At 39.6% G+C, this 13,515-nt stretch overlaps 3 protein-coding genes across 3 annotated transcripts; all 3 read right to left on the minus strand.

Moving 5' to 3' along the window:
• Positions 1–119: 119 nt before the first annotated feature.
• Positions 120–1,484, minus strand: LOC139474644 (C-type lectin BML-2-like). Its single transcript, XM_071257739.1, has 5 exons — positions 1,378–1,484; positions 1,178–1,260; positions 957–1,047; positions 462–681; positions 120–240 (listed from the first exon to the last, which is right to left on the minus strand). Exons 1-5 carry the CDS (start codon positions 1,439–1,441, stop codon positions 225–227), a joined length of 474 nt encoding a protein of 157 aa, XP_071113840.1. The 5' UTR covers positions 1,442–1,484; the 3' UTR covers positions 120–224.
• Positions 1,485–5,498: 4,014 nt separating this feature from the next.
• LOC139475084 (perlucin-like) lies at positions 5,499–8,533 on the minus strand. The gene is made up of 5 exons (XM_071258328.1): positions 8,413–8,533; positions 7,390–7,478; positions 6,227–6,317; positions 5,792–6,002; positions 5,499–5,621 (listed from the first exon to the last, which is right to left on the minus strand). Exons 1-5 carry the CDS (start codon positions 8,465–8,467, stop codon positions 5,603–5,605), a joined length of 465 nt encoding a protein of 154 aa, XP_071114429.1. The 5' UTR covers positions 8,468–8,533; the 3' UTR covers positions 5,499–5,602.
• A 2,221-nt stretch (positions 8,534–10,754) lies between these two features.
• LOC139476008 (perlucin-like) lies at positions 10,755–12,643 on the minus strand. Its single transcript, XM_071259239.1, has 5 exons — positions 12,557–12,643; positions 12,282–12,361; positions 11,775–11,865; positions 11,359–11,587; positions 10,755–10,773 (listed from the first exon to the last, which is right to left on the minus strand). Exons 1-5 carry the CDS (start codon positions 12,609–12,611, stop codon positions 10,755–10,757), a joined length of 474 nt encoding a protein of 157 aa, XP_071115340.1. The 5' UTR covers positions 12,612–12,643.
• Between the last annotated feature and the right edge of the window lie 872 nt (positions 12,644–13,515).

The raw sequence follows: 13,515 nt of genomic DNA on the forward strand, positions 1-13,515 counted from the left end.
TGTCTGAAGGCCAAAGGCAGTAGCTGGGTCAAAAATCGAAGTATGCCCAAACTCATTACATCCTATAACGAACGACAAACCTAAAACACACATAATATCAATAATGAAAAAAAAAAACATTGAAAACTGAATCTAATTTATTCTTTTAACGTAAATACATCTATCAAGGGTGGCAAAAATTTCCTTTCAATACGTTCAGGTCCTGCGTTCCGTATGTAATGACTTTACTGTGGAACTGACCTGAAAGGAAAGAAAACTACTACTAACTGAACATTCAGCCAATTAACACTGACATTGCAAAATGTTACATTAAATCGCGGATCAATAAAATGTACTGTTCGCAATAGCTTAAAACCTTGCAATCGTAGCGTCCCAACTTGGATAATTGCAATCACATCATGCACATGTTCCGACAAACTGGATTCTAGACATGGCTTTATGGCTCACATTTACGCACTTACTGTTTTTCACAAAGGTAATTGTGCTTGACTGCACAACCGGAATCTGCCCACTGGAATCCATGATAAGAATACATGACTACACAATCTTGCTCGTGATCAGATGTTTGGTTTGGCTCTGTTGGTGCCCAATCTTTGAAGGTAACTGCTTTCTGATCGCTGTCCCAGACCCATGCACCTTCTTTGTGTAAGTCGTTGGCCCCAATCCACACACTTTCGTTCACTACGTAGGAGAAAAAATGTATTAAATGGATTTATCTGGAGAAAAGACCTCACATAATCTTAAAGAAACTAAGGTGAACATATTACGTAGTAATGTACCTTTATCGTGCTTGTAGAACAGATCGTCGAAATTAATGCAGTAAATAATACAAGTAACCGAGCACTTTTTAAAAATAATATTGTTACTATATGTCATACATCAATAATGAATAGATGCTTTTCTGGTTAAAACATATCCGTTTTACTTAATCATGAACAATATAGAGAGAAATGTACGTCTTAGGTAGTTGAGAAATTCCTTCGCCTTGTCATTCTTGGTCTTTGTGTTGAGTGTTGCGAGCTGAGAACCGAACTCGATGCAAAACGCCTGCATAATATATAAACACATACACATTTAATGCTATTAAAAACAACTTTGATATGTGCACATCTATGCAACCAATTATAATACCTCTTTGTGTGTCTCTTTACCTTTTACGTTGAAAATTCTTACTCACCTTTGCATATTGCCATGAATGTTTGTTGGTAAATAACGAGTAACAGGAATTGTCATATTTGGTCCATCCATTTGGACACACACCTGTAGTATGACAACAACAAATGCCAGTTATAAGAGTACACATATTACTCTCCGACATACATGATTTCGAAAGCGAACATCCTAATACTTAGAACGAAAGTCGTTATTCAGTCATACCTGTCACTTCCACGGTGAAACTGGAGAGTGTAACGCAGACACAGAAAGCGAGCAGGCGGTGCATACTGAAGGTATTGTAGCAATGTACACGGAGTAGAACGAGGTTATCTCTACCTATGTACACTGTGAATGTTTTTCTACTTATCTGCGAATATGATAAGATATAAATATCTAACACACGCATTTTCAAGCATTTGATTGCAGGCAATTGTGTTAGTGTGAGGCTTCGTTTAACAGAAGACAAACATGACCTAAAAGAAAGAGATTGGTAAGATGGACTCTCTTAATCATATAATGGGTGGGTTTCTCGGTCGGATAAAGCCAACGGATAAAAACGATATCCGTTGCGGTCATATGCGGATAGAGATGCAAATTTCAAAGATCAAGTAGGGACTACTTTCAATGTTTTTAAACAAACATGGGATCACGTTACATATCTGTTCTTGTAGACCTCTGCGGCTTGGAACCTTTTCCACATATAAAAATAGTTGGATTTGGCCGAAATATGTTTGAATTGTTACCCTTTTTCGTTTTGTCGCTGTGTGTACATCCGACAGCACTTCTTAACGTTATGACAGGACAGACTGTCAACAACGTCTGACCGTGGCCGTCACGTCTCATAGACTAGGGTTAGAGTAGCTTCCCTTTGACAAAGGGCAGTTACTCTGGCGGACGGACCGATGGATTGCCGCGAAAGGCAAGTAACAACAGTTGTTGTTTTGCGTATATGTTGCTTCGCCACTGTATAAGAAACAGATTTCAATTGGAACTATATTGGCTACTGTCACTGTCCGACTGACATATCACTTACCCTGTCACGTAATAAATATTAATGCGCTCATTCCAGGAAAACTCGCAATGTTTCGGTAATGTTTGTGAGAAAGGGAAAGCGATTTTCACGCACAGAATTAAAGAATGACATTATATGATAAAGAGGTTTTTACGCTTGTGTGTTTGGGGATGGTAACTTTCCTGTATTAGACAGAAACCCCCGTGGTGGCGTATTTTATAATTACAAGAAATGAAAACGTATCATGGACACAAGGAAATTCATGCCCCACATATGTCCAACAAGTCCAAGGCTCGCTAAATACAATGTTTATTCCTAATACAGGATATTTACCATCCCTAAACACACTCGCGTGATAACCTCTATTGACTATGCCTTGTCTGGGCCGAAGACGCTGAGCGAGGATGGATGTGGCATCATGGTTAACATAGCTCTTTTAGCTGGTTACATCGACAAGCGATTATCACTTAAGCAACAAGATGGGAAGATGATCATGACATATAGCGCAAGCTTCACAACGCTTACGGTTTACTGAGGAATAGAGAGTAAGTTAAATGATCCTGAATGTTGAATGAAGTGTGCAGCAAGTTTAAGTACCAAACGTAATACAGGAGCTGTTTGTAAATGTTGAATTCAAGAACATCTGTGAGGCATGAATTTCCGTGTGTCCATGTTACGTTTCCATTTCTTGTATTTACCACGGGGGTTTCTGTCTACTGTATAGAAGGATGACTCCCATTATAAGGGACAGGCAAAACAACTTCTGAAAGTTGTAAAGGTATATTCTCTGAAAATGAATGAATAGGGTTGAATAAGTTCATTATTGATGAAAAGCTATCAAACCAAAGGGAAGCCAGTAATCCGAGCAGATCAAGGGTACCCTGTAACATTATGTTAAAACTAACAGCTGACAATACTTCGGGCATTGTAGGTAGTCAGTATCTGTGTAAACCAACACTGTTTCTGATCCTGTCGGTGGGCCCTCACCTCGATATCATTACCGGGTATCGTAATAACAGCCTGTGGTGTGACCTTGCTTTCCCGGATGAAACGTTGCAGCAGGTTTGCTTCTGTGAACAGGGCGACTAATTATAACTTCATCTCAGAGATATTCGATCGGGCTAACGTCAAGACAACAAGCAGGCCAACACATACTGCATACGCCTTGTTGCCGAATAAAGACAATGACCACAGTTCCACGTTGGGGACAAACCCATCCTGAAAGATCTATATAACGACGCATAGGTCTCGTGAAATTAATGGTAACACATTTCAGACTAATATTATATACAAGTATCATTAATGTAGCGCTGTGCGGTGATATTGCCAACAAGAATGTGTAAATGAAATAACTGTTATGCCACCAGGACCAGCATGGAACTACTACCATATCTACTGATCCTGCTCTTATCTCACAAGAGAACTGATTCCAACGCTGATGTCGGCACCAAAGGAAACGATCTTACCTGTGACATGGTGTCAGCGATAGATGATTTTGTTGAACGTTGAGAATGGAGGCTGCCAGAAGGCAACTGCTTCTCATGATGGCTTTTAACATAATGTGAACGTTTGTGTCATGAAAATGATCACCATATGAATGATGTGAGGTCAGAAACCTGTTACTCAGGACCAGGATAACAAGGTACTTATCCTCCCTCCGTGTAGGTCGACAAAGGTTCCAGTGGTTTTGGAGTCTGCGTGACGTTAAAACGTTCTGTAACTGACGTTGACCATTAACCATTTGGAACATCCTAAAAGCTCTGACACGATTTTCAATGCTCAGATATCGACGCATTGTTGCCAATGTCTATTGTAATCTGCTGCCGTTAATGAGGATGGAAACACTGTGACTATGCCTAGAGTTGCACCTGTAGATAATGATTGGTTTCGGTCCGGTGTTACCTGTACCATCAATACCAAACTGAATTTTTTTGTAATTTGATCAGTGTTTCCCGCCCATGCATCATTTATTCTTGTTCGATAATGATATTAATAGTGTCAAGAGCGTCATCATTGCGGAGTTTGTCGACTCTACCATTCATATCCATACGATAGACCATTCAACAGTTATGTTGGACATATACTGTATTAGGTAAAAGGGACGCTATATGACGTCGACAATCAAGAGAAGTTCAACAGGTGTGAGTTGGTAGCGAAACAGCGCAGATATATATTGGTGGATATATGTGCATTTTGGATTGTTACAAATACCTGAAAAGCATTGTAGAAATTGTGGGAAACTTACCACACAAAATGGAAATAAACACCACTTAATTGTATTTCGCAGACTGTTATGTTTGTATGTGTTATTCCTTATATACTAGTATTCATATTCTTACAAACGCCCTTACTCTACAGGGAACTAATGAAGATCCCACGATGGAACCATAGCTTCCACCCCCATCCCATACCATAACGCTGCCGCCCCTGAACCGATCTTCTTCCATGACACAATGATTGAAGTAACGTTCACCTCGACGTCGGTACACTCGAATCCGTCCATCGCTGTGGCCATGGCTGATGTGAAAACGAGACTCGCCAGTGAATAGAACTTGTCCCCACTGACAAAAAAACCCCACTGTAGACGTGCTTGACGGTGGTTTCCTGTCAAAATGGGACGTCTGCCGGGTCTTCTTGCGACAATCCCTGCACATCTGTGGCGACGACGTACGGTTTGTGAAGATATTCGTCGAGGGCCAAGGATGCTTCTTGCAGTCACTGTTGCTGGCTGGAATCGATTACGTAGATGTGTTGATCTTCCAGTTTTCTTGTCGATTATTGGTTACGCGTGGCCTGCCACTCCGAGGATGGTCTCTGACTGCATTCGTCTGTTGCTAACGTTACCATAAACACCAAATTGTGTTTCTGTGGACGTTAAATGTTCTTAACATCACGTTGACTCGATCATGATTCAAGCATACCAATGGCTCGCAGACGCTCATTTTCGGACAGGCGTGGCATTTCGTAATGTTGAATAATTGCGTAATTTTGTTGTTTTTCTGAGTGGTTGTTGTCAGCACGATGCTAAACAATGCACATGGAATCCCGTTAACGCATATGTTTTTACACCAATTCTTGTGTAGTGAAATGCATGGGGCTTACATAAAGTCAACTTTTGCATGGAATACATGCTTTTCTGTAGCAGTTGCGTTTTTGTGACTTGATTCCATACATGTACTACAATATTAAAAACCAAACTTAACTTGTTTGAAAAATACACTAAAATATTGGTGTCACGGGAACTTTTGTTGTTGAGTATATCATTCCAATATAGTATAAAATGGTGCGTACAAACGTGACATAAAAATAAAGAAGTATTCTGAGACTCAGATCCCATTTATTGGCTATATACACGATACAGGTATCGATGATATAAACGCTGGGAGTTTGGTGCTGATGATGTAGCACCTGTTGACGCAGGGACATCAAACTATATTAACTGGAGGCTTCGGACCTGGAAGAAACACGGTTTTGTGTCATTATATTTTGTTAAAGTAATTTTACCGTTTGAAAGTTTAATTTGACATAAAAATCATTTCACTGATTAATTCTCGAATATATGTTCTGTGTACATGTTTTGTGTAAGTTGTGAGGAGTATTGCTTTATTGTGTGTGAACATATACCTTCGTTCACATATGTAGTCATATTTGTTGGAGCAGGTCGAGTCGTGCCACGTGAAATGGGTGGGTTGATAAAGCTCAAGACAATGTTCACTGCCTCCATTCGGTTGACCAGGGTGCCAGTCAGTGTGTGTGAAGCTGGCCTGGTCAACGTCCCACACCCACATCCCTTCTGATCTTAAGTCGTTACCGCCGACCCAAACGTTCGCATTCTCTAAAAGGAACAAAAAGGAAATTCATGATATATATGAATGGCAGATTTAATGTCTGCACAAACTGTACTTGCCGATATGATACAATGTTATAATTCACATTTATTTCAATATTTGTGATAAACTACTCATTATTCAAACGTCGATCATGACATTACGTCAATATACAATTACTGATGTCAATAAGGTAAAAGAATCAATTTTTATAAAGCGGTATTTGGCTTACGATTTACATAATTCAGAAACGATTTTATGTTGGTCACTTTGCTTGTTGTGTTAAGTGTTGCAAGGTGTCCCCCAAATTCACGGCAGTAACTCTGAAATCAGATGGAAGTATTCAGCCACGTTGTTCTATACACAAGAATATTTTGTTTGTACTGTTGTTTCACGTCATGGTAAAACTATTTTCCAGCTGTATGCCGGCGATCTGTACTCAATCAAGTCAAACCAGTGATTGATATTATGAACAACTTCCAACGGCGCCAGGTACGATGCCAGGTAATAAACCAAGCCACCGAGCCTGCATATGTCGCCAGTATATGTTAGGAAAACGACTCTAACCCCGGATCCCTACGGGTCCCTACAAGAAAAGACTGCAAGTTTAATATATGTGTACTTCAGTCAACTATTTGACCAGTGTGTAGCTGTACAACAGCGACTTACTCTACTTACTAACAATTGTACAACCAACTGTGCTATATAGTACCGTCACACTGTTCCATAATGGGTGACTGTGATGTTGCATTTTGAATACCGCAAGAGACAATAATGGAGGTATATACCAACCTAAACAAAATTTCGAATTGTATGATCCATTATGTCATTCATGTTTTATCGTCCTAGGGCGTGAACCTTGTTCACCAAAACGATCTGATATTAGCCATCCGTTCCTTTTCTGGACATTATGCATAATCATCCTGACCTACATACATACATGTACCTCTGCGTACCTCTGTATATCAATATATATATATATTGATATACCATGAAACCCCTTATTCTGAATATAAGTTATACAATGAAACCTCTTCAGTCCGGATACTTTCATATGTAATGAAACCCGTTTAGTTTCGGATAATTTTATACACATCGTAACCTGTTTAGTCCGGATATGTTTATAAACAACGTTATAAGTTTAGTCCTGATAATTTTATTCACAACGTAACCTGTTTAGTTTGGATTTTTTCACATGCAATGAAACCCCTATGCTCCAGCTATTTTCTTACACAATGAAACCTCTTTGGTCCGGATATTTTGTGTACACAATGAAATTCCTTTGGTCTGGATATTTTCTTACACAATGAAAGCCGTTTGACCGACAATATGGTTAAGAACGCCTTCATATAAACAAAGAAACACACGTATGAAGCAATGAAAAACCAAACTTACCCCTGCATCTATCCATGATGCCTTCATCTTGTAAAGAGCGTAACATGACTGGTCATACTTTGTCCATCCGTTGGGGCAAATAGAGGTGACTAGAAGTAAAACAATTCACCAATACAAATTCAATAAAGTGTTGAGCAAGTAAGTATGTGACCACTGTTCAACGCAGCATTAATCCACACACGGGTTGTAAAGTAATGTAACAGATTGAAATAGGATACATATCAGTTGTAGTATTTCAGATGTTTAACATGATCAGTCTTTATTGATATCCTGTCGTTATAGGCTCAAAGCGGAAAGGTACCATATATATAAGTATTTTTATTACGGCAAAATAAATATGAGGTTAGTAGGTGAGTTGTGATAAACGCCGCTTGAACAACTGAGCAATATGTACTGCAACTTTCATCACTGCATGTAAGCTTAGTGTGGGAGGCAGACGGACGGACGTTTAGCAGGGTTGTTGTTCTGACAAGAATCATAATCCGGGCGAATCTCGAACCACGATCATACGATCCAAGTATGCCTGAAGTGCACAACTGTTCACCGCGAATGCTGGTGCCTTAGACAACCAGACCCACTTTCTCTGTCGACATGCTTGTACACAATATAATTAACAGGAAAATACAAGATAAAGTCAGTACAATGGACATTTAATGGTAAATATAACAGAAGACAGTACAAACCTATTGATGACAAATATAACTGAAGACAGTACAAACCTGTTGATGACAAATATAACTGAAGACAGTACAAACCTGTTGATGACAAATATAATTAACTGAAGACAGTACAAACCTGACGATGACAAATATAATTAACTGAAGACAGTACAAACCTGACGATGACAAATATAATTAACTGAAGACAGTACAAACCTGTTGATGACAAATATAACAGAAGACAGTACAAACCTGTTGATGACAAATATAACTGAAGACAGTACAAACCTGATGATGACGAATATAATTAACTGAAGACAGTACAAACCTGTTGATGACAAATATAACAGAAGACAGTACAAACCTGTTGATGACAAATATAGCAGAAGGAATGATTTTAAGCAACTGTTCAAAATCATTGTCGCTAGAAAGTTGAACTCTCAACACGTTCTGTAGTCAGATCTATACCTTCATACAAAACTCGAAGGCAGAGATTAAGGTGTGCCACCATATTTATGAAGATAAGATAATATTTCCCATATAGAAAATGGAGTCGACATTTGGACCTAGGTCAATAAAGCGCGTTCTCGTTTACCTTTTTGTGCTTGCTTCATCATGGAATCCATATCTTCTCCACTGACAAGGGAAAGGACCTGTACATATTCCTGTCGGCATTAAAAAAGAGACCACCACACGTTTTGGTTTGATGTTACTCAAAAGTCTCCTTATTACTTAAGGATGGGATATCATTACTCGTATGTATGTAAACAGTTTGTCAAGCACTGATTGGATTGCATTACACAATTGAAACTCCATGCAAGTAATGCTTCATTACTTGTTAATAATTATATAGCAACGTGCTACTTATATTCAAACTTAAATACCATATATATTCAAATATTGATTGTAGGAAATATAACAATCACAATTAAATCATTGCACTTGAGTTTTTGTGATTTTTGTAATGTAAAATATCTTATTTGCTAAGGGTATTGACTATTTTGTTTACGTTTGAGTTTTTTTATAATTTTTTTCTATTCAGAGAGAACAAGAGATATCTCTCCGTCACCGTAGCTCGGATAATACATACAACGTAGATTGACACATGCATGCATGAATGAAGTTTAAACCACTGCTTACTTCATAGATATACAAAAGTATTTTGTTGAAATACATTTTCGAATATTATGGAATTTTAGGTCACGTGTGTAGATCGGTGTCTACGGTTCTTTCTCTGTTCATCATGTCATCATCTTTTAAACTATTTTGAAAGGAAACTTCACATGTGCTCAGATACACATTGGGCTCAAACCACTTGTGACCACGTGATAGAATAGTTTCCAAGCAACCTACGCAGCCTCCAGCAAACTCCTAAGAGGGGTGTAACTGGACCAAGTGTTCAGACTAGGTGAAAGGGTTTATTACATGTCACCGTATCCCAATTGCGTGTCATTGTACCCGTATTGGGTGTCACTGTACACCTGCGGCGTGAGACTGTACCCCTACCACGTTTCAGCGTACCACTATGGCGTGTCAGCGTATCAATAAGGCGTTTCACCCTACCCCGGCGTGTCACTGTACTCCTTTGACGTGTCCACGTACCCCTACGACGTGTTACGGTACCCTTTCGACGTGTCCACGTACCCCTTCGACGTGTCCACGTACCCCTACGACGTGTTACCGTACCCTTACGGCATGTCACTGTACTCCTTCGACGTGTCCACGTACCCCTTCGACGTGTTACCGTACCCTTACGGCGTGTCACTGTACTCCTTCGACGTGTCCACGTACCCCTACGACGTGTTACCGTACCCTTACGGCGTGTCACTGTACTCCTTCGACGTGTCAACGTACTCCTACAACGTGTCTTTCAACCCCTACAGCGTGTCACCGTACCACTACGACGTGTCACCGTACCCCTAAGACGTGTTATCGTACCCCTACGGCGTATCACCGTACCACTACGACGTGTCACCTTACCCCACGACGTGTTATGGTACCCCTACGGCGTTTCACCGTACCACCACGGAGTGTCATCGTACCCCTACGACGTGTCATTGTATGACTGTTAGCGTATCACTACGACGTGTCAGCGTACCGCAACGGCGTATCACCGTATCCCTGTGGCGTGTCAGCGTACCCCTGTGACGTGTCAAACAACGAAAAACAACAAAACAAAAACCCAAACAAACATTAATCTTGAACATAGATTCTTATTTATGTCACAGCGTGACTTTCGCTGCGGAACTGATACCGGTTCGCGTGTTACATCATGCGTGTCGGGGATGCCCAGAAACAATTGTTTTGAACCTCTGTAACATTTCGGAAGTACCTTCATGGAAGTAGAGTGTATGCATTTCGTCAGGGCAGTGAACACCGTGATAGTTAATAAACGCCGATACCCATGAGCATGACATCACTGCTTAACATCGCTGCTTTTCGAATACGGAACAAGCTGTCACAGCGAAAATCAATGTTGTATTACGAATCACTGAATTTCGGCTTAAAGTTGTTCAATAAACGAGTAGCAAAAGACATCATTGTTATTGCGTAAAATGCACACAAAATGCGGGAGAATTACATACGTATAGAAAACTCCAAATACGTCCTACGAAGTTCTTATGAACATAATACAAAATGAAGAAACTACATATCATTTATTCTTTTATTAGTAAAAGTTTACAGTTCAGTTTATAGTCGTTTTGATCAGAGTGTCGCTGTAGATCTGGAAGAAGTGAAAGTAAATGATACTGAATCGCATTTGTTTATCAAATACTAATGTATCTTTAAACTATTGTACGTGTAACCGCGATCCTAATCTATTCGATATATACAAGTCATAGAGAATACAACAGGCTAGTAGGAATCAGACCCGGGCGCATTTGACATGTGATGTGTAGGTACATGGGAAATGGACATAACTCGATTGTGTAATGTGTGAAGTTTGGTGCATGCGTGCGTGCGTGCGTGCGTGCGTGCGTGCGTGCGTGCGTGCATGTGTAACTAATCTAGACTACAAAGCCTATGATGTGATTGTTTGGTTAATGAAATTGTTAACCGCGAAGAGGTTACGCTATGTTTTATGAATGAAAAAAGATTCCAGTGTGACCTTACGTATGTGAACTTTCATGAGCGAGGTCACGGTTATCCAATCAAAGCATTGTATTTAAAGGAAATGGAGCTCGGGCATGTTAGCTAACTCTATACCCCCTAATATGTTCTGGACAGTTATGGAAAGGACATCAATCGAATACGCGATACATTTGAAAAGTCCAAGTACTATGAATATATGTAATGCCCTTAGTCATACCTCCTCTCGCACAAGTAGTCATATTTTCTTTCGCATGGAATATCATGCCACTTATAGTTGTCGCGGGCCACGAGTGCAAGGCAGTCTTGATCAGTAGTGACACCGCCCACTCCTTGGTTTGGTTCGCCGGGTGCCCAGTTTGTGTTGGTGAAACTGGCCTGGTCAATGTCCCACACCCACAAGCCCTCTGACCTGAGGTCGCTAGCACCGACCCACACCGTGGCGTTATCTGGAAAGACATTGTAGCGTTGTTTGTATCTTTTCATTTAGATTGTTTTCTATATCAATGACGCATGGGTAGATGAACATATCTATCTATCTATCTATCTATCTATCTATCTATCTATCTATCTATCTATCTATCTATCTATCTATCTATCTATATACAGGTAAGGTTCAATCGGCGAAATACTCACGGTTAACATACGTTAAGAAGGCTTGGACATTAGACGCTTTGCTAGTTGTGTTTAACGTTGCAAGATGACCACCGAATTCACGACAGAAACTCTGAAATGTAATTTGTGCTTGTTTGAATATCTTTAGACGAATATGTCAGACAGATATGTTTCAAGGTTTCAGATTTAAAGGTAATCGGGTTCCTCGGTAATCGGGACATCTTAAGTGGAGATGGGGTGATGGTTGACTGCTGTGCATCCTGTACAAAAATATAACAACAACGCCAAAAAGAATCACAATCAGAGCCAATGTCGGATCTGAGCGCACGATCCGACACGCCTATTTGACGCAACTCTTAACAGTGAATGGCGGCATTGGACCCATGAATAGTGTAAAGCTTGACATATTTGATGAATACGTAACATTTGTAGATGTTTGTGTCAACATATAAAACTGAATTTTAAATTTTACAACACAATATATTATCTCACTAATTGTCTTTTACGCTGACATGCATCTTAACTCACCCCGGCGTGCAACCACGACGTATAACCCTGGTACAGAGTATAGCATGACTGGTCGTATTTCGTCCATCCGTCTGGACACACTGCAAAATAACTTCAGTTTTGTTCACAACTAAACGATTAATCTACAGTAAATGGAATTCAATAACAAAAATATAAAGAAACCTAAAAACACTTATCTCCCAAATGCAATATCCAAACGCATTACAAAGGCAATGACACCCATAATAATAATGAGAATGGGATAACGAGACAGCATGACAGCGACAAGTTCTCACCTGCGAATGTAAAAGAGGAAATTATACTTAATGACAAGAAAAAATTCAAGATCATTTCGAGAAGCTACTTCTTGCTCGACCCCGTTCTCTTAGGAGAATGTTTTTAGTAGAAAAGGTGTGTCGCGTCTTCATAGATAAGACACAGACATGACGTGGATCCGACACAAAGGACAAGTGTGACAGAAGGAGTATTATGTTGTCATTGTAATCTTATATTGTAACAGCCGGGCATAATATATAAATCATATAAATAAATGTTACAAAATAAATCCTTATGATCTTTGTCATGCCTTTGTTATCCAATACTATTGTGTGACTCCCTCAGAGGCAAAATCACACCATCGGTCGTTTGATAAACACAAGCATAGTCATGTGAAAGTATATATCACGATTTACAAATCTTAAGTATAGGAGGTAAAGATTAGATAAATATATGTAAGAATTATACAGTAAACGGTTACAACGAACTCCACTAATTTTAGTTTGTTATAACCGTAGTTTGTTTTAAGCAGTTTCGACTGTCTGACATGCGGAATTTTCTCACTCTAGTCGTCACATTTTACAGGCAGAATATATCCTTTTCAACGGCTATAGAAATCATTGTTTTACTATTGCTAATTGAGTAGTGTCGGAACTTAATCCAGTTAATCACTTGTAAACAGCCGCGATTTCTCTATATCCATTACTTCGTTCTTGGCGTGTTCGTTATGTCAGTCAATTTCATATAATACATATACAGCAAATGTCCGGGACCGAAAAAACAGTTCTTTTATCCGTCAGGGGTCATTGGGTCATGACAAAACTGGACTTTTCAGTTGTCTATTTTACCCTTACATGTGCACCAAACTCATATGGTGTATGTGCAAGAACTCTTTTCCCGGTATGGTTATATGAGTTAACGATGAGCAGTGGACCTAGGACATGCAACAAAAGTAGGCTGTCATTCTGGAGATTTAACA

This window comes from Haliotis cracherodii, unplaced genomic scaffold (assembly GCF_022045235.1).
Source record: "Haliotis cracherodii isolate W230 unplaced genomic scaffold, xgHalCrac1.p SCAF_3, whole genome shotgun sequence".
Taxonomy (NCBI): Eukaryota; Metazoa; Mollusca; class Gastropoda; order Lepetellida; family Haliotidae; genus Haliotis; species Haliotis cracherodii.